Source organism: Podarcis muralis, chromosome 17 (genome assembly GCF_964188315.1).
Source record: "Podarcis muralis chromosome 17, rPodMur119.hap1.1, whole genome shotgun sequence".
Classification (NCBI taxonomy): domain Eukaryota; kingdom Metazoa; phylum Chordata; class Lepidosauria; order Squamata; family Lacertidae; genus Podarcis; species Podarcis muralis.
In genome coordinates this window covers 6,004,672-6,029,091 of record NC_135671.1, presented here as the reverse complement: position 1 = coordinate 6,029,091, position 24,420 = coordinate 6,004,672, and the positions used below count along the sequence as shown (strand labels likewise).

The 24,420-nt window shown below is 42.9% G+C and overlaps 1 protein-coding gene across 7 annotated transcripts in view; it reads left to right on the top strand.

The window, feature by feature from the left end:
• The window catches only part of PAX5 (paired box 5), a 233,501-nt gene that overhangs the window by 14,273 nt on the left and 194,808 nt on the right, over positions 1–24,420 (top strand). For 5 of the 7 annotated variants that reach the window (XM_028711498.2, XM_028711500.2, XM_028711501.2 and 2 more), the window contains exons 2-3: positions 13,841–14,006; positions 19,430–19,627. In XM_028711498.2, coding sequence (XP_028567331.1) covers positions 13,841–14,006; positions 19,430–19,627 — 364 coding nt within the window. Of the gene's footprint in view, positions 1–5,332; positions 6,119–13,840; positions 14,007–19,429; positions 19,628–24,420 lie in introns of those variants that run through there. The other 2 variants (XM_028711504.2, XM_028711499.2) reach the window with 1 other exon arrangement.

The window sequence follows — 24,420 nt, the reverse complement described above, 5'->3', positions numbered from 1 at the left end:
CTACTTTCGAAGGCCTCGCGTTAGGAGTGAATTTCCCCACCGCCTCACAAACAACACCCCTAGAGCCTTGCCAGGCGGACTCATAGTGGTGGGACGCGCAAGGTTCTCGCGCTCATCCTCGCTAACTGGGAAAATGGGGCTGTTTTTTCCATCCTTGCATTGGATGGACCGGCCGGCGGAGAAGCAGCAGCATCTTTGCTGGGAATGTCCCTTTCTGCCAAAGCCTCGTGACCTTTGCTGCCGCTTTTCGCTAAGTTTGGAGCTCTCGACGCTTGAGATCTGCTTGAGAAAAAGGAGCAAAAGCTTTAATAGCTTCTCATGTCGCTGCGCACAAAAAGGTCTGTCCTCAGGCCTCTTCGCACACAACACTGCTCGGTCACAGCAACCCGAGATATCAAGAGCGCCATGTTCAATAGGCCAACCTATAGATGGAGGAGCACCTCTGCATGGTGGGGAAGCGTGCACACAATTTGGGGGCCTTGCTGTCCACATTTCACACAGGGTTTTTCAGTGATCCTTTTTGCTTGCGTCTTTGCTAGGTGTGCGCGTTACATTTTTGTGTGTCAAGACATACTGTGAATTGTACGCTTTAGTAACAACTCTTTGTTCAGACAGACACAGAAATGTAGCCTGTGTTTCTTTGCTGAAGGAACCCTTTCGAAATCGCCACACTGTTAAGTGCAGCTGTAGAAAGAGAGGCATCCTGGGAGGACGGTGTGGTTTTTATTTTTATTTTTATTTTTAAAGGAACTCCCAGACACGACTGCAGCTGAGCAAGAGGCATTCAGATCCAGCTCTGTTAGAGTCAATGGTTTTTTCTCTTCTGATTCCAAGGATGGGTCGTATCGACGTAAAACGATAGTTACTGGTTTTTGGGCGTGCAATCTGGGAGTGACTGTGCCTGCGGCCGCAAATATTCACCTGCGCTCCTGTAGCAGAAACGAGTGCAACGATGTATTCAACTAAACGCAGTACACTGCTAAGTGTGCATTTACGATGCTTTAATTAGGTGCAAAAGCAAATTAATACAAAAACTTATATTACATCTCAGTGATAATGCTATGCTATCTTGAGCGTGTACGTGTGTATACTATGTAAAAACAGGGGAAATATAAAATGGCAGTTATACAAGACATAAGCATATTCACATATAGAAGGCCATGAAGGTTGTATAGGCGCAAGCACGTCATATGACACCTTGAGTCATATGACCAATATTGCTCTGTGTGTTTTCCATCACGTGTACCACAATGTTTTAGGTGCAGACACTGTTATGCCTATTATATTACAGTAAATACAGGACAGCAGAACAAATGTGGGTCTGAATGTGTGTTCACACATATCCAGGCATAAAATCAGGCGCTGTCCCCATTTGTCTGTAGCTTACTGCGAAACACTTGCACTTGGAAGCGAGTCTCATTCATTAATTTCTGTGGAACTTCGGCGGTGCATTCGGATCCTAACGATGTTCATGCAGAAGTAATTCATTTTATTTCTTATTTGGGGTTTCAGTAAGTCTTAACCCCTTAACAATATACCTTAACAGGGCTGTGCGTTGTTCCCGGCTTCAGAGGCGCGCGCCTGTATTTCTATGCACATAGGAATATTTTCAAAATATTACCGACAATGCACGGGGATCCAGTCCTCGCGTTTTTATTTTGTTATTTTCCCCACAAAGTAGAATGACAAAGAGCATAGTTACTTAGTTCTGCCATGCATATGAAACCATATCCGGTAATAACTGTACATTTCATGAATTCTGAATAAAGCAGGCGAAAAGAGACCGTATCGAGTCACTTTAGGGCGGCGAGTCATGTGCTATTTCTAAAGCCAAGGAGACGAGCGAACGAGCGGTTGCTCCCTATATTTAATGATCCTTATCTCGCTTCTCTCATTTTGAAGCCCGCTTTATAAAAGGGAGCACTCTGATTTTATATATTTATCTCTCTGTGTGTAGCGACAGTTTTAAAAACAATCGCAATAGGGTTTTTTGTTTTTTAAAAAAACAGACTTAAAATGTTCACACACCCGTCTTGATGGGGTTTTACTAAAATGCAGACCGTGACAAGTGGGACTCATTTGCTACTGGAGAGGGAACAAGTTCAGGACTGGGCGACTAGTCGAGGCCTTTCGTTGCGCGCAGGGCACGAGTGGATCGCGTCCTCCGCCTCAACCGCCCGCGTCAGTGGCTAGGGCAGCCCTGAGGCCTCTTGCGAGACGGGTTTCCCCGGCTGTTGATGGGAGTTCAATGGCAAAATCGATGAGGTCGGACTTGGCAGGTGGTGAGACGGAAGGAGACGCGCTTGGAATTACGGGCGGGCAGCGGCGTCTCCAGGCGAACCCAAGACCCTCCCTCTAAAGGGAACGAACTTTCCTAACCTCTGATGAAAGGAAACAAATTCCTTTCCCCGAGCACCAGTGTCCCAGCTCCTCCCCACACACCCCGCTCCATTCTCCGCGCCTCGGGAGGACGTTCTCGAGGCTCCCTCTATGGGGACCGAAGGAACACAAGCCTGGAGCTGAGAGAGGTTTGCAGATGCTTGGCTGATGCTCTCCCTCTCCCAGCTCAAAGAAAGGGGCGACACAAAACACAATTCATTCTCCAACACACATGTGCTCTTATTCCAGGGGTACCTACTTGAATAAAACGGGGGGGGGGGGAAGCAGGTAGGTAAGCCCCGCCCCGCATAATCGATCACATGCACGCACACTATTTGAATGGCAATGCCCATCAACCTGGGAGGTACCCGTCCCTGCCCCCTCAAATATTTTATGGGTGGGGTGGGGGGGGCCGAAGACCTCTCAGCCCCTAGGAATTGGCTCCTATAGCTCATTCTCTCTCGCTCGCTCTCTCTCTCACACACGTGTCAAAACGGATAAGTATATATTTAGCTCTCTCGCGCGGGTTCAACTACACGCAACGCAATCCTGCAAGTCTCACACCTTGCGCACAGGATTGCAGGCATAGACACACGTTCGTACACAGGCAATACTTTCAGTCAGAACACATTCTTATACACAAATGCCAGGGCAGGAGGAAGTACGGGGACATTTTCTAAGGCCTGGTTCACACATGCAGCGCGCATCAGCTTCCTACATGACGACACCTGAGGACTGACGTCTGAACGCATAAAGAGACTCCGTAGAGAAACATCTTGATGCAGGGCGGAGAGTGAAGCCCCGTCTGCGGTGATTAATCTGAGATAGCCAATCTTCACCTCCTGAAAATAATGGCTCGACGTGGCAGCTAGCAAGGGGGGGAAACAAACCTTTCAGAGGGTTACAAATGTAAGCAAACATTTTTAGATACACTTCTCTCTCTCTCTCTCTCTCTCTCTCTCTCTCTCTCTCACACACACACACACACACAAAATCACACATTTCCACGACTGAACCAGGAAACGGAAGCTTTCAATGTTGGGGAGCCGGGGCGGAAGGTTTCTCCTCCCGCACAAAAAGGACAAGCCTTGAATAATGGGGACAGGAAGGAAAGGGACAAATGAAATGCACAGGCCCACTGCCTGGCCTTAATGAGCAGGCCCCCCTCCCTTTCTCTCCCACCTCTCCCATATTGTGTTTTGATCAGGCCCGTCGAGACCCTTCGCAACCCCAAGTTCAACTCCCGCCCAGCTCAGAAACACATCAAAGCCCCCATTGACCCCACTCTCTGCTTCCGCGCGTGTGACGGCTCCGGCATTTTGCTAGAGATTTCACTTTTGCTGGAGAAAAGGAGAACGAAACAAAAGCTCGTGTGTGTGTGTGTGTGTGTGTCTGTGTGTTTGCGCGCCCGGCCTCGCGAGCAGCAATCTTATATGCACTGCTTCGGGTTTCACGGAATCCCTTGCATTCAGCGGGATTTACTTCCGAGGGTCAATTCCACGGGCTGCAATCCTAAAGGCGTTTACTTGAGCGCAAGCCCTCACTGAGGGCAGGACTTCTGCATATGGTCCGGCTACGAGGGGCTTCACTGATTGATACACGCACCCCTGCACTATCCCCCCCCCCGCAGTTGCCTTCATCAGCCCTCTTGTTTCTTCCAGACCCACAGTCGCTCGGGGCGCCCAAACACACCCCCCCAGCCCGCCATCCCCTCCAGTTTGTCAATGAATCCGCCTCCCCCGCGGGGCTCCGCCCGCCGCCCTCGCTGATTGCTCCGCCGCTGGCTAATCAGGCGCCTCCTCCCCCGCCCCCCTCCCCTCGGAGCTCCCAAGCCCCGCAGCCAATGCGCGCAGGGCCGTAACTTTACTTTTCTGATTGGCGCTCGGCGAGCTGAGTGACGGGCCGGCCCGGCGGCAGCGGCCGGCAGCGCTTGCCCTCCCTTGCCTCCTTCCCTCCTCCCCCCCCCCCGCCTCGGGCTCCCAGCAGAGGCTGCAGCCCCCCGCAGCCGCTGTCCACACGAAACTGGGTCCTGAAAGCTGCTTTGGCCGAGAAGCGCGCTTCTCCGCTGAGGGAGAGCGAGCGAGAGAGCCGCAGGACTGCGACGGCCGGCCGAGGAGGAGGAGAGCGAGCGAGCCCGGCGCTCCTGAGGAGAGATTTCCTGAGGCGCCTGGAGCTTGAGCGCCCAGGTGTGTGTGCGTGAGGGAGAGAGGGAGCGCGAGTGCGCGCGCGCGGAGTGGGTGGGTGAGGGGACCCTCCCGCGAGAGCTGGCCAGGTGGAGACACACGCGCGCACACACACACGCGCCAGCAGCACACAGGCGCGCAACTAGAGCCGGCTCCCTTCGCGAGAGAGAGAGAGAGGGAAGCTCCCTCCGCAGCCTGAGGCGGGAGAGCGCACGCGCGCGCTTGGCCATGGGAGAGCCGCGACGCCGGGCGCCCGAGGAGCGCGGCAAACTTGAAGCGCGCGCGGAAGTGGGCGCGTGAGGTGGCCAAGCGCGCCGCGAGCAAAACGCCGCCTCCCTCGCTCCCTCCCGCCTTCTCTCTCTCGCTCCCTCTCCTCGTCGCGCGGCGGGGATGCCGCTGGCAGGCTCCAGCCGCCGCCGCCGCTTTCTCCTCACCTCCTCTGGCGCCTCTCCAAGCCCAACTTCCCGCCAACTTCGCGGGCTCTGAGGGCGCCCGGCGGACGGAGGTCGTCGCTCGCGCCTGCCCGGAGAAGGGGAGAACGGACTTCTTTCCTCCGCCGCTCGACGCCGCGCGGTTCTCCTCAGGACTTGGGACGCCCGCCCAGCGAGACGCGCCGCCGAGGGAGACACCTGTCCGTAGCCTTCGCGCCCTCTCTGCGAAAGAAGCCGTCGCCTCAGAGCCGTCGCCGGAGCGGAGACCTCCAGCTTGGCTTGCCGGCTGAGGAGACGGAGGAGGAGGACGACGACGACGACGGAGGGGGACCCGCTCGCCTCAGACAAAAGACTGACCCGGGGCACTTCCCGCCCCCTGAGGTAGCCCTTGCCTTCGTCGCGGTGGCGAAAAAGAAAGGAAATGCCCGTTGAAAAGTAGCCCCCGTGGATCTTGGCAGCTGACCCGTCCCTGCCCGCTTCTCTGCCTCTACCTTGGACCACCTCGGACTTGAAGAAGCGCTGCCTGTGGGGAGACTCTTCCTCCCCCCCCCCAGCTCCCCTTCATCTTCATTTTCCCCCCTTTCTTTTTTCTTCTTCTTCTGAAGCACCGGACGGGATTGATGGCTTTTTCCTCCTGGAGGTGGGAGAAATAAGGCTTCCTCCTCCTCCGCCGCCGCCGCCCAAGCCCGAGCCTCGTCGGAGCCCGGAGGCGGCCGAGCCTGGCCAGGGGGGCGCGGGGGGCGGGGAGGGGGGAAGGGCGACTCCGGCGAGCCCCCCCCAAGCCCCTTCCGCTGCAGAGGAATAACTTCCGCGAGGATTGCCGTGCTTCTTGGGCTCGGGGCTCCGAGGGGGAGCTTCTTGCCTTTGGGAAGTCGCGCGGTGGGTTTTTGTTTCCGATTTGCAGCCGAACGACATCGCTGCCAGCGACCCTCTGCTTGACCTTTCCACTCGAAAAAACAAACAAACTAACCCCCCTTGCCCCAGACAAAACAAAACAAAAAGCGATCCCAGGGAGTTTAGCTTAAGGTGATCTGAAAGCAAAACCAAACAAAAGCCTCGAGCTCCGTGGATCGGCTGCCCAGATGGAAATACACTGTAAGCACGACCCGTTTGCAGCGATGCATAGTAAGTAGAGGCGGCTGGTTCCATTTCTCTCTCTCTCTCCCTGTCCCTCTTTCTCGGGCGTAGAAGGATGGAGCTGCCCGCCGTGCCTTCGCCCCGCTCCCCGAAGCGGCCGCCCCGAGCTTACTGGTCTAACTGGGAGGTGTGGGAGGGAAGGAGGAACGGGCTGCGGGGCCGGGGATGCCTTTGGGCATTGCTCGGGAGGCACGACGGCGGTATTTGACCTGCTCTTGGCAGCCGGGAGCGGACGAGGGCAGAGCAGGAGGGAGCGAGCGAGCGGGGCGCTTGCCCGGCTGGCAGCCTCCTCTGTCCGGTCCCTTTGTGGTTTCAGAGGAGTTAAAGCAAAGCAAAACAAAAGAGCCACACGGACATCCTCCTCTCTATGCACAAACACACCTCTTGGGCCACAGTCTGTAGGGAAGGAATGGAAAGCGTTCTCCCTTTTGCTTTAGGACACGATCCAGCCAGAGCGAAACATTTTCGAAGTCCAAGTGATTTCAGGGGGAGGGTTTGAAGCATGTGCTCTAACTCCTCCTTCCAGCGCTGGGGAACTTAAGAAGAGGTTCTCTTCGACTGGGTTGTGTGCTGTTAAAGCATCGTCACCATAATTATAATCATCACCACCTTTTAATAATAATAATAATGATAATAATAATAATAATGATAATAATAATAATAAACTCAGCAGAGAGTAGCCTTGCCTTTGTCTCCAACGCAGATTAAGTGCTGTTAGACCAGGAAACGAAAGCCAGAGCTTGAGCAAAAGAGCAGTTTCTAATATAACAGGCATCCCTATCTATCCTAAATGCATTTACTCGCAGGTAGATAGCATTGATTTCTAAATTGCTTACTTTTGCATAACGAATCTACCCAGCAGGGTGTTCCTATGCATGTCTACTCAGAAATAAGCCTCACTGAGTTCCATAGGGCTTACTTTCAGGTAAGCGTGCATAGGATTGTATCCTTAGAGTATTTTTTTTAACCTATAGGAACCTTCCACAAGCAGGGTTTTTATTATTATTATTTTTAAACTATGTTTCCCCCCTTTCCTCCACCCACTTCTGTTTTTGTGTGTCTTACTTTCTCTCTGTCTTTGTGTGTCTTTTTCGAAGTTCAGGGTAGCCCTACTTGACTTCCCCCTTCCCTGTTTATTCTGCAGTTATGCATGGGAGGGAGAAAACGCCTAAGAAGAAAATATAATTACAACGACAGTGACCACCAGATTATTTTAACACCTTTCTAAATAAAAACTCCTTCCGTATATAAAAAACAAACTTGGATTTAAGAGTCACACGCCCCCACCCCAAAATTAAAAAAAAGTTTTGTCTGTAATATATTGTTGGCAATGTTTTCTTAACACAAGTTTTAGAAATAAAAATGACCAGCAGTTTTAAAATGCAGTATAAGGATTCGTTCTCCCTTGAAAATTATTTTAAAAAGGCAAATATGTGACGACTGAATAAGACAGGATGTTTAAAAAGGCCTTAAATATTGGAAGTTGGCTGTTTAAGTTAGCAGGTCGTGTGTAATGTGTTTGCTTGAGATTTGTTGTGCTTGAGAGGGCTAGAGGAGATTTATCCATTAACACAATGTTATGTGAAATGACATCTTCTCTCATGGTGAGTTAAACGCCGGATTAGATCCAGAGATTTCAAGGAAATATAGGGTAGAACTAATCGCATTTCCCTTATGCACAAGGGCCTTTTAGCCAAGACGGATTTTCTTTTCTAGAAAAAAAAAAGGGGGGGGGGGAATCCATGTGATCTATCTATCTATTCATCCATCCATCCATCCGGCGGCGAGATGGATGTGATCTATCTATCTATTCATCCATTCCCTCCCCAATAAAACAATTTCATACTAGATCATTGGATGCACGCAGAAAGCACAACGCAGGGCAGGCAGGCTGCAGATTCGATTGGAAAGTATACAAGAGCCGTCACCTACAGATAAAAGTGGTAGAGGAACACAACCTCCAGAGCTGAAATTGTCTGGAAAGGTTAAGGCTACTGATGCGCGCCCGCTCAGCCCTGCATCGGAGGAGAGAGGCTTTAAAATACGAACATCAAAAGGGGTCTTCTCTTTTCTCCCCCCCTCTTCCCCCCTCTCTCCTGGAGTTGCCTTTGTGCTAATTTGAAGAGAGAGCGAGAGCGCGCGCATATGCGTGGAAGCTGCCAGGGGACTAGGGGTTTCCTCCATTAACCTAAATAATGATAAATCGATAACTTCTTCAGGAATTTAAGAAGGAAAACAAACGCGGAAAAGAGAGAGTGTAGGGGGCGGGGGATAGGACCCTCACCCAGCGTCTTATACTTCCCCACCACCCCAGTCCCTTCACGATCTTGCTATTTTAAAACTGCGCCGTCAAAAAGAAGCCAGTTGTTGCTCTCCTTTCCCAAAGCAGCGGGTAGGAAATGTGACTGATATCTTTACTGGACATTAACACCAGCGCGCTCCTTTCTGCCAGGAAACGTATTTTGTTCTGCAGGAGGCGCCGAAACTTCGGTTCAAATGCGCAGAAGGGAAAAGAGCCCCTCGCAGTTTCCTCCCCTGCCCAGCCAGAAGAATCGCCTTCTAAACCAGACACAGCCTTTGATTATAAAGAAATCCGTAGTACTAGAAGAATCTGTTTCCCAGGAATCTGTTTTAGATTCGCTTCGAACCATGGCAGCACTGGGCGCTAGATTACCATTCTCTTCAATGAGGGAACTCCCTGGAAATATAAACACGGAAACGGCTCGAAAGCCGTGCGCAAAAAGGCACCAAAATCCCCTCCGGACAAATCGGATGGCTGCTAGTGGAGGTCTTTTTAACAGCCTCGATATATGTTTTGGTCCCGGGTGGGTGGGAGGGAGGGAACACGCGTTTTCTCACGTTAACCATCACCAGGGTCAAAACACACAGGCAGGAGAAAACCTTCACGCCCCGTGCTACATTGTAGCAGCATCTGGGGTGGGGGGAACCAGACCTTTGTAGGTGGACAGACAACCAGGGAGGAGTGAGCCTGCCTGCCTGCCTGCCTGCATACAACCTTGTAGTTTCTCCGACTCCCCCTCTCTGTTCCTTTATGGTAGTTCGCATCCTCACCCATAATTCACTCTGCATATTTTCTACATAGATGAAACTAGTTGATAGCCGGAGTTTTAAATCGCACGTTTCGCATACTCCATGCATTAGCTTGAGCTGACCTGACTTTTCAATTAGCATGATAGAGCTGGGCAGGCTTGGGGGAAGAGACCTTTCAGTTACTTCTGGTTAACGAGGAGATTAAAACTGGACAATCTCTCCCAGCTTCATATATGAAGAAAACTTTTTCTTCTTCTCTTGGCTGCCGCTTCCTTCCATATAAAGTTTTTTCTCTTTTAACTCACTATTCCGTCATTCGCTGCCGACGCCAACAGTTAGTTTACGTGTAAAGGCACACTGAAACACAGTCAGGTTTTGCAGACGGAAGAAAGGGCATCTGGGGGTGTTGATGTTTCAGCTGACGTCCTCTGTGATGGCTCGTTCAAATTATGGAGAGCTCCCAAGCCAAAAATCTCAGTTGCACCAGTATTTGCCACCCCGTCTGCAATATATAATAAGCCTTGCTCTCTATAGTGTGTATAGGAAGGCTGGAGTGCGTTGAGAAAATGAAAATTAAGAGAATAAATTATTCGGAATTAAAGCAACTATTAGGTGTGTGTGTAGATAATAGTTGATCAACATAAGCGATACTTTTGAGGATGGACTACAAATCAGGCTCTGCATATGATCAAAATGAACCCCCCTTCAATGGACCAGATAACCAACTGGACCAGATAATGCCGGAGACAGTTAAGTCTTGGACGTGCCAAAATAAAATCATGTGCAATAGCCAAAGAGAAAAAAACATGAATTTCAAAACGCCCCATCTAGGCCTGTAGGAGTGTTCTTACCGGTTCCTTAAAAAAACAAAAACCAAGTGACAGTGAAACTGAAATAGATAGTGTATTAGATGTTTGTTTATTGATTGCTAATGAGTTTTCTCCCATTGGATGCGCGTGCTTGCACCCCCTCGCCCCACATAACCTGTTATCTGTCATGCTACACTTTAGTCAGGAACCAGCGTTGGCGATTCATCAGTCTTGTAAAACTTTGTATCCAAACAGGCGGACTGACTCATTGTATGCATATGTACAGATTTTTTTCTACTTTTCTTGGCGGTTTAGGAATCTATCTATCTATCTATCTAATCTTCTATCGTCCCTGAAGGAAGCATGGAATAAAAATATGATCAGTTAAATAAATAAAAACAGCTGCGTAACACGCAGGCACAGCTATATAGCAATACATTTAGCCACGGGTACACATACTTAATTCAGCCTGTTTTGTATGCAGATATCTAATACTGATCACCGGCAAGCACATGGGCAGAAAATGAGAAAGATTCATGCCGAACTTGCGCCACCGGCACATAGCATCACACACTCTCATACACACACAGACGCACCCAGCTTCCTTGTGGAAGTTTTTCGAGTAGCTAATTCTATAGTCGACATTTGTCGGTCCAGCCTTACTAAATATCTGCAACCTGATTTCTCCTGGGCAGACCAATTATCCCAAGAAGACAAGGAATCTTATACTGGGCAGAACAACGAACAATATCTTATAAGAGCTGAGCTAACTTGCATTCTGAGAAATAACTATCTGATCTTTCTGTATCTCGAGTGTTTTAATGTGCTTGGCTGATCCTTGAAGCAACGAAGGTCTCATCAGCTCGCTTTCCCTTTCTGAATTAGTGCTTTTTTATTATTTAAGTAAATTGAAACACCGATAACTTCTATCTGATAATAGAGAATTTCTGCCTGATAATAAGGAAGGCACACACTGCAGCTTCCCCACGGATGGATCGTTTTCTTTTCATTTAAACTAGTTATTCCCTTTCCGTCCCATAAATTTCCCCCAGCTAGTAAGATGACCGACATAAATCCGTAGTCCCCTTTAACTGCCAGCAAGAGACTCAGGAATGACTTGTGCGTCGTTTCCTTAGCCCAGCTTGCACTTCGGTGTCACGGGACAACTGCAGATCCAGCCCACCAAGGAAGAGAGTGCAGGTCGGTCAGGATTAACAGCAAACAACCCATCCAGGCCTTGGGTAGGAAAGGATCCTTTTCCTGGCATTCTCCTCAGTCCATATAGCTTTGGAATGGAAACTCTGACTGCCTTCTTACTCCCCTTCATTTTGTACTGGATGAAAACCAAAAGGCTTTAGGTTTGAAATTGGCCATTGTGGGTGGGGAAGGTGGTAATATTTTTGGAAGCAGAATATCATGTGCCCCTGTCTGTGTCTACTGTATGTGTGTCTTTGTCTGTTAGTTTTCCTACCTAAAACACCCACTTGTTTAAACTTCCTAACTCATTTTTACTATCCATTAGCATTGAGCTCCTTAGTTTATTTCCTTAACCCACCCCACCCTCCATAAGGACCAAGCATTATATACACCCAAGGTCCGTAATTCAGGAAATGTGATAACTATCTCACCCCTGCAAACCTTTTACAAAGGTGGAATATCAATTGTTTGATTTTGCTCCAATCATGTGCACTGTTGGGCTGCTTAAACCTTCAAACATCAATGGCACATCCAGGAGCAATAGTCTTGATTATTAGAATTAAAATGTTCCATAGCCTTCTTAGTGAACCTTTATACACTAGGATGTGAGGGAATTCTCCCCTCTGTCATCCCCACTCTTTTTCTGTCTCTTCCTTCTTTTCCTCTCATAAATCGTCCTTATATTTGGATATTACAGTAACAGTAGTCACCTGGTTGCAACTTTGTTCACTTGGGAGACTACAGTGCTTCCTTCTTTGCCCTTGCCTAACTAGTCCAGGTACTCCCAAGTTTGTTAATTTCAGCTGGGTTTCATTTTCTTTCAGCATACTTATCTGTTTCAGCTGGGAAGCTGGAACTACTCTACACTACATAACTTCTAAGAGCAGGGATATACGGCTGTCTATGTTAACTGATAAATCTGACCCCTTTCCTGGTTGCTGCAATATTAACCAGGATTTTAAATCAATAGAGATTGCATCCAAATGTATAGCTAACCAAGACCTAAAAGTACACAGTCCCTTTACCTAATTTTGACTTTGCAATTTGTAATCTTTGAGGATTCTTACGCAGCCAGCATAGTGAACAACATTTCTATTAAATAATGTTTAATATTGTTAAAGCACATTCACTGGGGTAAAAATAATGTCAGAAAACCATGTTCTTTCAACAGCTGAACCCTTTAAATTTTTTTTAAAAAGCTCCTTCTTTCCTTCCTGGTCCAGATAGTATTTTAAAGCTCAAAATGAAGGCACCAATAAAATAAAGAAAGCAAAAAGTGGACTCACCAAACTTCATTTTAAGGGCAGAACATATTTAGTCATAACTAGTCAGCTGAAAAATAAAAGATTCAGTTTTTAGAATGAGTAGCTACAGTAAGAGTCTGTGCTTGGTTGACACAAATTACTTTAATAATCAAGTAGTTATTGTGGATTTTTCATACATTCTGACATACTCCAAAGTTTGACAGCAATTTATGAACTGGGAAATTATTGGGTTTAAAATAAAAGTGTTTTATATATGTAACTGGTTTGTTTAATACAGAAACGGTTTGCCTTGTCAACTGATTCTGAACAGTTCAAGTCCTCTGTAAATAGAGAGATTAGCTTATTACTTTTGCTCAGTTGTTGCCAATGATGCTGGTTATTGCAATTATTTGTTTTCAACATTGCAATTTCTCTATTATAAGTAGTTTGCATGATTAACAATTTGGGAGTTAATTATATTTTCTCAGTTAGCTACATGTCATTATATTTCGCGCTCATTGATTTTGCCCAGTTAGCTGCTATTCATCTAGTTGAGAACCATTTCACAACAGATAGATGTTTCACCTTGCTAAAGGAGAGTAGTGAAAATACACACAGAGAAAGAGTAATCTATTTAGTTTGTCTGAGCCAGGCTCTGTAGGCTCCTAATATTTATAGAGGCTCTTCTACATTCTATCAGCTAGAAGTTCTTGACTATACATACATACATACATACATACATACATATATCTTGAGGACATACATAATTAAACTGTGATTTTCAAAGTAAAAGTGAATGCTTGGCAAATTTCATCTTTGAATAAATTTTGCTAAATTTGCCCATATTTTCCCCTTATGAGAAAATATTTGGGCCTTCTTTTCTAACCAAGTGAGATAGGACCCCTGATCCTAAGCACGTTTACTGGAAAGTAGGTCTCATTGAGCTTAATGGTACTTAAAAGTGAGTGTGCTAAGGATTTTCAGCCTTTATATCCACCCTATCAGTTAGGCATCATGAGTGATTTTACATTGCCTGATGATTTCAGGCATTGGCCTAAAAATAACTTTTGAGAGATGGTTTTGCAAATCAGAGGCCTGATTCTCATGCCACATAATCCTGGGTAATTATTGAAGTAATTAGAGTTACACAAGTGTAAAATTGCTATCAATGTCAAATTAGGTCTCAGTAAATAACATTGTTCCTCCTCCTCTCAGCAAATAAACCATAGCCATCATTTCAGAAATGGTGAACTGAAACTGAAACTCTTGTTTAAGAATTTGCCCAGTGCTTGATGGTAGATGGGAATCTATAGCTGAAACAGGCCTTATGTAAGCATCTTCTAAACAGTCACAAAGATGTATTTTTTTCTCTGCTTGTTTTTGTTTTTGTTTCCCCCCATATGTTTCAGGACATGGAGGAGTGAATCAGTTAGGGGGTGTTTTTGTGAATGGTCGACCACTCCCTGACGTAGTCCGCCAAAGGATTGTGGAACTTGCCCATCAAGGTGTCAGACCCTGCGACATTTCCAGGCAACTACGGGTCAGCCATGGCTGTGTCAGCAAAATTCTTGGCAGGTAAAAGGAGATAAGTGAATCTCATTGATTCTTAAAGAGAAAATACCATGCTGTTTGTTATTGGAATGTGTTTTAAAAAACAGTTCGGTTTGTGACTAGGCAGATTCTTGGGAGTTAACCCAATGATGACAAGAATTTCAGAGAAATCCATTATCTATCTATCTATCTATCTATCTATCTATCTATCAACAACCAAATCAAAGATATGTTTTAGAAATAGATTATTTAGAAGTTTATTTTTATAATTAAGAAGTTATTGATTATGGAACTATTTATTATATGCTTCCTACTGAATATACTGGCAAATCCATGAGTCATCTCAATATTATGGAAAATTACTATTTAGTGAGAGGTACCCTTTCTGTTTCTAATAAACATTAGCAATTCAAATAGTAAATAGTTGAGGCACACTCAACAGAACTAAGTAAGCCACATTGAAACCCGCCTGAAATCAACAAATGCTCGCTTAAAAAGCAAGCCATTTTTATTCATTTAATTATTTAATTTGCATATAATAAATAAAAATCAGTGTAACTATTAATAATCTTAATTACTGAACTTTAAGTGAACCTATCTGTTCACAGTGGAGATGCTCTAACTGTGTAGCAACAGCAGAATACTTAAAAAAGAAAGAAAAGGAAGCTTCTGTTGTTTCAGTATGTAAAGTACTACTTGACCTAGGCCGAGGAACAGTATGATTGTGGACACAATGATTTTGAACATGCTATGATATAATGCTCCAATTTTTTAAATAAATTAATCAGGCGCATTAAACTAATGTAACTTGGTTAAGATCACAATAATCAAGTATTGGCTCTTGCAAAGGAGAGTTTGTTAATGTACCATGTTACTCTGCTTCCCATCACAATGATACTCTTTTCTTTAGTCACACAAAGCATATACCGTAATATATTAGTCTTTAAGGTACTGCCGGATTCTGTATTGTCTCTCTGTCCACCCATTCCCCAGTAACTTTAAATAAAATCTGGATAGGTTATTTTGTTATCTATCACTTCTTTGTTTTTCACCTGCCTAACCTAGAAAAAGTTAAAGGTTTTTGGTTGCATCTGAATAATTTCAGCTGTAATCCAATTCATGCTTTTGTGGAAGTCCCATTGCATATAGTGGGGATTACTTCTGAGTAACCATGCATAGATAGAACTCTTAAATGTTTATCACTGATTTTTCAACAGTATATAAATATCTTAAATTTCATTTTCACTACTATGACTTCTGTACTTCCACTGACATATAAAAAAAGCTATTCATAAGCAGACGTAAAGATTTGTAGTTAGTGCTGCACAAATACAGTTTCTTTAGAAAGTTGTGCAATTTCACACTAGCTAGAGCCAAATTCTCAAGTAAATTTGGTAAATTATGGTTCCTTTTTTAATAAGGTCATCTTTCCATCTCACTACATAAAAAGGAACTTTTGACCATGGATGCAAAACCAGTCCCATTTATATTAAAATACAAAAATTCTGCAGTAAAATTAAACATTCTTTATAGTGTTCTCTGCATGTGAATCCTTTCAGTATCCCCGTTCTCTGTGCGAAATCCTCAGAGTCAATAGTGGTATATAGCGAAGGTCAGCAGATACAAGTAGACCTGGATCTTTTCTGTCTTACATCTATTTGACAAAATGTCAGTTCACTGGATTAAAGGGAAGGAGTCTTGATTTTATACTGCCATGTGTGAAAAGACAAAAAACAAGCCATAGATGCTGCTCTGCTAACTTTAATGGAAATACTCTTGAGTAAGTAGTTTCAGGACTGGATCCTTAAGCATTCTAATATTGTTGATATTTCTTAAAAGAGGCAAGTTAGGAAACTCAGCGGAAAGCCTATCAAAGACACTGGTAGTGTTAAGATTGCACAACTGGAGATTTTTCAGATTTTTGTTTGTGATGCCGGAGGAGGCCAATATGTATAGTCTCAGGAATGTTATTTAAGTGCAGTTTCTAAAATTACCAGTGTCAATGGCAGCAGTCAGTTTTGTGACATTTTATCTTTGCTACTTCATCCCACCCCGATGGCAGTCACATCAAAATTTAACTTTTAGCTTACTATTTCTATTAGCCAATGAATAAAACTAATAAACAAGCAACTCCTTACCAATAAGAAAGAACATCTAAAAGTTTTACTGTTTCTGAATAGATTTGTCACTAGATATATTTGCATTGCTATGGAGCTAAGAATTGAGTTCCAGAGCTTTGTCATTTAAGTTGTCAACAATAAATTGGAATTTCATAGCTCATTATTTTCATAACTAATAATTACAGTTGGTAAAATGTCACTGTAATTGGAGCACTCTCTCTCTCTGTGAATATATATATATATATATATATATATATATATATATATATGGAACACGCACAGAAAATATGCTTGATTCTACATTTAGGAATCAATATTTCTTAATTTACAACAGTTAAACACTGGCACAAAATAAATAGCAACAGTGGCAAACCTTTCAAAGATGTCAACACCAGCAAATTGTTTCTATATTTAATAGTTTGTTGCTGAGCCATCTTAACTATGATTGTTTAACTGATACTGCTTGTGAATATAATGGGATCTGTATAGGCAATGCATTTTAGCCCAATAACAATGCCAGCATCCTGAATATGGGTCTAGATTCTCCCCAAGACTGGATATTGCATTCTGGGACGTTTGGTCTTCTCAGACTATAAGTTAAGTTACGAATAGGTGCAGTTTGTCTTATGGTGGTTGTTCACAGCACAAATGAAATTATTTGTCATTACTTGGTTTGATACAAGTTTGTTAATTTACCGACCCTAGCATTAGATGAAAATAAGAATGATGTTTTAATCGCCCAGTAATTCACGATCCATAGAACCAGACCCACCTATTTTGCTGTACTGTTTGAGGCCCAGAAGCCAGTCTGATGCAGAATCCTGTATACTATCATGTTTAAAATATTAGTGACATTTTAACCTAATAATAAAAAACAGTGCTCTCAGATCAGGTCTATTCCAAACCTGCTTAGTTTAAATAGTGTAATAGCATTAGGTAACACAGGGTTATGGCTTGAACGCTGACCTATTAATGAGCAAGTCCCTGGTTTAAATCTCACCACTGCCCTTTCACTCGGTGACTTAAGACAAGCCATTCTTTCTGATGCTCAGGCCCTTGCTATACTTTTGATAGCAATTTAGACTTCACTTCACATGGTTCAGGCTATTGCAGGCTCCCAGGCCATTCTCTGGGTGGGAAAATCAGAATTCAAATCCCTGCTTGGCCATAAAGCTGACTGGGTGTCCTTGCGCCAATCACTCTCTCTGCCTCACCTACCTCATAGAGTTGTTGTGAGGGGAAAATAGAAGGGGAAATGGCAGCATGTACTGTATGCTGTTTTGAGCTCCATGGAGTAGTGAAAGGTAAGATAAAATAAAAAAGTGAGAGGTATATATAGTAAATAAAAATGATTTCTAAATCAGCTACTGAGGGACAATGAGTGCAAAAGGATATGTAGAAAATCAACTATTGTAAAAATAAAAAGTACTCCTCATAAGCACAGTGACTGATGAGGGGCGACTTTCTTCTTAAGTACTTTATCAGCCCAGTACTATTGACTTTGATGAGAAGAATTTAAATTAAATTAAAGTTATTTTCCTTAACTGAGTTGAGATCAGCCATGGCTGATTAAAACAGGAGAGTCCATGAAGGCATTTCTTATGCATTGTTTTGTCATACAAATGTACACTATCAACTATTTTATGATATTCATTGTATATACAGTGGTACCTCGGGTTACAAACACTTCGGGTTGCAGACTCCGCTATCCCGGAAGTAGTACCTCGGGTTAAGAACTTTGCCCCAGGATGAGAACAGAAATCGCATTGTGTCGTGGCGGCGGCAGCAGCGGGAGGCCCTATTAGCTAAAGTGGTACCCCAGGTTAAGAACGGTTTCAGGTTAAGATCGGAACTCCAGAACAAATTAAGTTCGTAACCAGAGGTACCACTGTACATGAAAACTTTGCAGCTTCATTAGACTCAGTGTAATATTTCAGAAGGCTCTAATAGCAAGCTTAATCCAGCCTTCCCCATCCTGGTGCCTTCCAGATGTTCAGAACTACAGTTCCCATCAGGCCCAGCCAGCACTATCTTGTTTCACCAGTATTTCTCAGCTAAAGAGTTGTACAACAGACAATTTCTTTAAAAACCCAATAGGAAAACATAAACACAGGATGTAACTGAGCTACATATCCTATTGAAATCAACAGCAAAACCCTCATTGATTTTAATGGTTCTAATCTCACTTCAGTGTCTTGCCAGTGTGGTGAAGAAGGATATTAGGTCCTGACAAAGGGCTCTCAGAAAGAAGACGCCCAGCTGAAATTGTGTAGTTAAATGAAAATATGATGGGCACCAAAGTGCTGGGTCCAAAATGCAGCCCAAAATTGTAAATTCATCTGATTTTAATATGATGTGTGTCCTAGCCTTCTGTATAGAAAAATAATACAGATTTATGATATTGCTAGTTAGAGAGCCTTTGGTTGGTATACAAATAATTGGGTTTTCTGTGTTGAACTTCTGTTGGGACACCACTGGTTTGTTATCATGGCTGTTCTCAACAAGGTTAGTCCAGAGACCTTAATAGTCTTTAGTCTACAGTAGCTGAGCATTAGACTCAAAGGGTGCACATTACCTAAATTTTCTGTAATGTAACCATGTCCATTTTACTGGTGCCTGTGTAGGAAAAGTGCTTTGTAGATTCTTTTCATTTGCATCAGTAAATTGCAATGGGTTACCGAGGAGAATGGGAGTTTAACAGTAAAGCCAGTAGTTCAAAAATTCTCCCTGCCCTGAAGATAGCAGTCAAGAAAAATGTGTTTTAATTTTTGCCCTTCACAATTATGAAGAAAAAGGAATGAAGAAAAAGGAGAGAAATTTGTGCATTGTTTTGACTGCACTTATCTTTCCATGATATTGTTTTACCACTTAGTTGCAAAAAGATGGTAAGTCTTAATAGTAATTTACTACAAATGGGACCAATGCTCCCCACCCCTTTTTAAGTAAAAAAATTATGCCAGTGCCAATTTCTTTTTATTATTGTTGCTATACAGATTAATAACACACATTTTCAGTTAATTTTCAATTTTCACTTGCCCTTTAAAATCACATCATTTTTATTGCCTTCTGGCCATGAAGGAAAACACACATGCACCTATAGTTATATATCAAACAATCTATAATGGCAAATTTAAAAAAGAATTAGGACACAAATCATGTGACGTTAAACACTTCTAAGTCTTATTGATTTCAGTGGGAGAATTAAATACATGGGTTGCAATTTACTAGGGGTCCATTACATTAGAATATATAATGGGAATGACCACTGAAAATGCATTCCTGAATTGATTTTAATTTTCCTCCCTCTTTCCTGAAATTTTGTTGTAGGTACTATGAGACTGGAAGCATTAAGCCTGGAGTTATTGGGGGGTCAAAACCAAAGGTCGCCACACCCAAAGTAGTAGAAAAGATTGCAGAATATAAACGCCAAAACCCCACCATGTTTGCCTGGGAGATCAGGGACAGGCTTTTAGCAGAGCGAGTATGTGACAACGACACAGTACCCAGCGTTAGCTCAATTAACAGGTAAGGATCTTTTGGGCGGTACAGTGGAGATGCATGTGGGCAGTGTTTCTTACAATTGTCTGAAAATGGAATGGGTCAATTTTGATTATTTGCAGGGCTCTTCACATGTGTAAAAGGCATTCATAGCCATTTTGTGATCTGTTTCTCATGCAATGTTTGGAGGACTGAGCATAGCTGGAAGAAGGACCTTGTAAGAAATTTTCTGAAAGGCAAGGGAAAAATGAATCTACAAAATAAATAAATACGAACATTTCTTTCTCCACAACGCCCATTGTCTCTGTCTTGAATTTCCATTTTTCTGCCGTCTAAGAACCTGATATTTGTTATGTGAAAACTAGGAACGTAACTGTTCTAATGCAAAAAAGTGTGAGTCTATAACTTTGGAATGTGGACTGGGAAATAAGGAAGAGCTAGTCTAGGACAAGGACCATGTGGTCATATTTTGCTAGATTTACCATCCATCTTTATTATTGATTAATTGAAAGTGAACCTGGGTAGATCAGTAGTGCATCTACTAATAGAAACAAGTGTGGTAGAATCTAGAGTGTCCTCCAGTTTAGTGACCTGTGCAATGTGTCTATTAAATCTTATGCAGAGGGATGATTAATTTTGCAAAATTCTTTTGAGATTCTTGCATACAAAGTGCTATCTTAGATTGTGTATTATGAAGTTTCTGTAATTTGTTCTTGTCCGGTGCATGAACAGTCATGCTTATGAACAGTGTGTCAATTACTGCTTTTCTCAAGAAGCAATCACTGTCCCAATGTGCATAATTGTAGTTCATCACATCAAAAGTTAAGTATATATTTCATAGGAGAACTGAAAGATAATTCAGCTATGAGCTACAGTTTACTTCACAGTAGTTCTAGTTAAGTCCACCTTGTTACCCTGAAATAGCTGGCTTGCAGATCACATCCTTTGTGAATTTTTATGTTAAATCCCGAGAAACCAAGCCCCATTAGTGGGAAGTGTCTCGTGTTTAAGGTAGCAGCACAGCTTAAATTGGGATATTTGGATTTTTTAAAAAATATACAACTTATTTTAAATTTAGAAAATTCACACAAATGGACTACTTTTCTGTATTAGAAACAACAACCCCAAATAAAATTTTCATGGAATTTCATTTAAATGCTCTAACTTTATCTAACAATAACACACTATTTGTATTGCTGGACATGTAATATATAGCTGCAAAATTATTTTATTTGTTCTTTTCGATATCCAAGCATCTTTGGAACACTCACTAAATACTTAGTAATTTCCTCATAGGATTTTAAAATGTTTTTTAAAAGGTTAGGGTACAAAAATTGCTGCTTTTTGACTGGTTACTAATCTAATTGCATATTATCACCAGATATTTTGCAGTGAGAATATACAGCTTTGCACATATTAATAATATGAAGAAAGTTAGTCCTGTTGAAATTAACAGGGTAATTTAAAGCACTTCCGGATTTTCACTATTATTGGATGAGACTCAATCACATATTGTACTGGCAAATTCAGGTTGTACAATTAAAGTTGATTGGGAGGTCTTGCACGGCAAACCAGCTTCACCTCCAGACTGACCTTTTTAAAATAAGGAAAGTGATGGGAAAATGTGCTAGAAAGTACGGGATAAAATTTGCTGGATGCAACATCATTTAACCTCCCCACAAGCAAATGAGAATGAATGCCCAATAAATTGCTGATATCACCTAATCTTCTTAAGAACTTTGTGCAGACGAATAATGATAAATGTTCAATAAATGGGTCACCTGATATTGCAATTGATTTATGTCCCATTGAATTCAATAGATGTTAAGTGCAAGCAGCTTCACTTTGGCTCCATCTTTTAATTCTAATGCCATTCAGAACATTGGCTTCTGTTTCCTAAACAGAATGAAATCTCAAGCACTAGAGACAATAGAGCATAACCTAATTTATCTGCCTTTCCATATGCTTTGGTTATTTGGTATTTACGTGCCCTGTTGCTATGATCATTGCAGGACTGTGGGCAAAATTATGTGTTCAGAAAGTGTCTGGCTAAAATGAAGCTGTACTATTTTTGCATATTGCAAAGTCATTTATTTAAAATGTTTGGCTAAAACTGAGAAGTAAAACAACAGCTTGGCCTATAGGCCAATTAAGGGAAAGTACATGGACTTAAACCAATTTAGTCCCATTGATGTCAATATGGCAAAGCTTGCAGAAGCCCAAATATTCATGGGTTGGTTTGGGCTGTCTGAACTATTTTTTGCCTGAAAACAACATTTATCTTTTATGTGTGCTAGAAACCACCGGCCCAGCTCTGCAATCAGCTATAGTCATACTGTTACAAGGCATGTATCCTGATTCTATGCACAACTAGCAAGTTACTTAACATTTTAGCTTTTGCTACCTGCCCCAAATGAAACTGTTATTGAAGAATACTGAAAAAGTTATGTATCGTAATACATAGCTTTTATATATCGTAAAACAGACCTGCTGATTCCGTCATTTTATAGCAGAGACTCTGAAGAACTGAGTAGGGTTGCCATACGTCCGGACTTTTGTGAACATATTCGGAATACTGCACTCGGAAGCAGCGCCTAGGAGGGAACTCGCTTAATGTCCAGGAAAATCCGGGTGTATGGCAACCCATGTCAGCAGTGGGTTGCCATACACCCGGATTTTCAGCGATTTTCCTTAAAAAACTTTTCTGTCCAGATTTTCCCTGTTTGAAATATGGCAACCCTAGAACTGAGTATGATTAACTTTCTTCCTTCTCTTCATCTGGAGGCCACCAGACTGGGGAAGGCTGCTTTGTAGAATATCATACATGAATAGACAGGTCCCTACCCAAAAAGCTTTAAGTCTAAGTTACCTAAGTAGTGAAGGGGAAAACACAGCAGAAATGAGGGAAGGGGGAATGTAAAATAACAAAACAACAAAAGGAGGGAGGAATTTATTTATTGCTCTGAAACCCACGTGGTTGCATTAAATATGGATCCTTAAACATAGATGTACACACACACACACACACACACACACACACACACACACACACACACATTTCAATATAGAGCTGTGTCATGCAGCTCCACATTAGTCTCTGGGCCCATCAGAGAGGCTAAGGTAATAGAGGATGGATGAGAGTAAATGCAGGTACATGTATTTACATTTTTTTTTAATTTCCCAAAATTCTCTTTTGTAAACTCATGGGTGAAAAATACAGAGTTTGGCTGTAAACCTTAGAACACCAGCTGCTGGTGACCAGTAACAAGGGAAACCTATTAACTTCATGCCCTGCTTGTGAGAACACGATCATACCTGTCTGGCCACAGCTGGTAACACTGCTGAACTAGATATATACCTTTGGTCTTCAACTGCAAGGCACATATTATGTTCATAAAAAGAGCAGGCACTGGTAATTTTTTTGCATATTTCCCCCCCTTTCAGTTACTCCTGCTGTATTATTTTTGAATATTACTGCCTAATTACTTAAAATGATTAGCAGCTAAGTTCCAAATAAGTAAATCACAAAACAGGTTGGTACAGTTTGCATGAGATAAACCCCCTGCAGCAATCTGTTCAATCTCTCTCTTTCTGTCTCTTTTCATATACACATTTATGTACATACATGAGAGGCTTAAAGGAAAGTTGAGACCTTGTTGATTTTTGCATTTCAGAGAAAGAGAGAGAGAGAGAGAGAGAATTAAATTTCAATCCTGACTTATGTATCTGGGACTGAGGTGTTCTAGTTGTTCTTTTCTTTCAATTCATTCCTCTAGGTCTGGTATTCGCAGCAGAGTCTTGATCCTACACCAATAATTGATAAAACACAGCGCCAGCTCAGCTGGGCCCCTGCTTACGTCATTTGTCTACTGTGGATATATAAAAAAATGTTTGCAAGATGACAAGTAAACTTGAATTCACCCCTAGTGAATGAAATGCTTTATAGTTATGGGGAAGATAAGGTATAAGTGGAGAGACAATAGCAAATGGGCAGATCCGCGCACATTCTGACACAGAAAAAGTGCATGCTTCTGTCATCTACTGCACAACTTAACAGTTTCTAGGAGAGGGCAAATTGGCGTCCTTTGAAGAAGTGACTATGTCTCTTTCACCAAGTACATATTTCTGTATAGCAGGAAATATATGGATCAGATATATTAATTTATAAGATACAGAATAAATTGAAAATGTGTAAATAAATAGAGTTTGCAGGGCAAAGAAAGCAGGTCCATCTGAATGTTATTTGAAAACCTAATAAAATCTAGCAATATTTAGGGATGATTCATAATTCAGGTGGCATTCATGTTTTGCATGTGGCGTTTGATGCCTGAATGCATGAAATGAGGATGTGTGCGTGTAAGCATAGGGTGGACACGCAACAGAGAGTAACGATCACCAGTTCATTCAAGGCCAGTGTTCTCTAACCAGTTGCCCCCACAGAAGAACCTCCCCACCTGCCTTGACTAGCTTACACTCCACGTAGTATTGCTCTGTAAAATGGAGAAAGCTATGTCCTGTGTGGAAGCACAAAGCAGAAAGGAGACATATGGGACATTCTGCCTTATATTTTAAAATAAGAAGTGCCAGGTTGGTCCCTGGTCTGTCTGGAAGGCACCACCATCTCCTCCGTGCTCTGAACAATCTTGTTTGAGGATGCTCAGTAAGGAGAAAGTGAACTTCGTATATACTCAAAAATGTATTTTATTTTAATTGATCAGGAAGCCAGCCTGGAAGCCTTTTTGAGCAAACACTGGGCAAAATACTTTAAAATAAATACATGTGCTTCTTTCTTATACATAAAGAGAGAGAGAGATTATTTT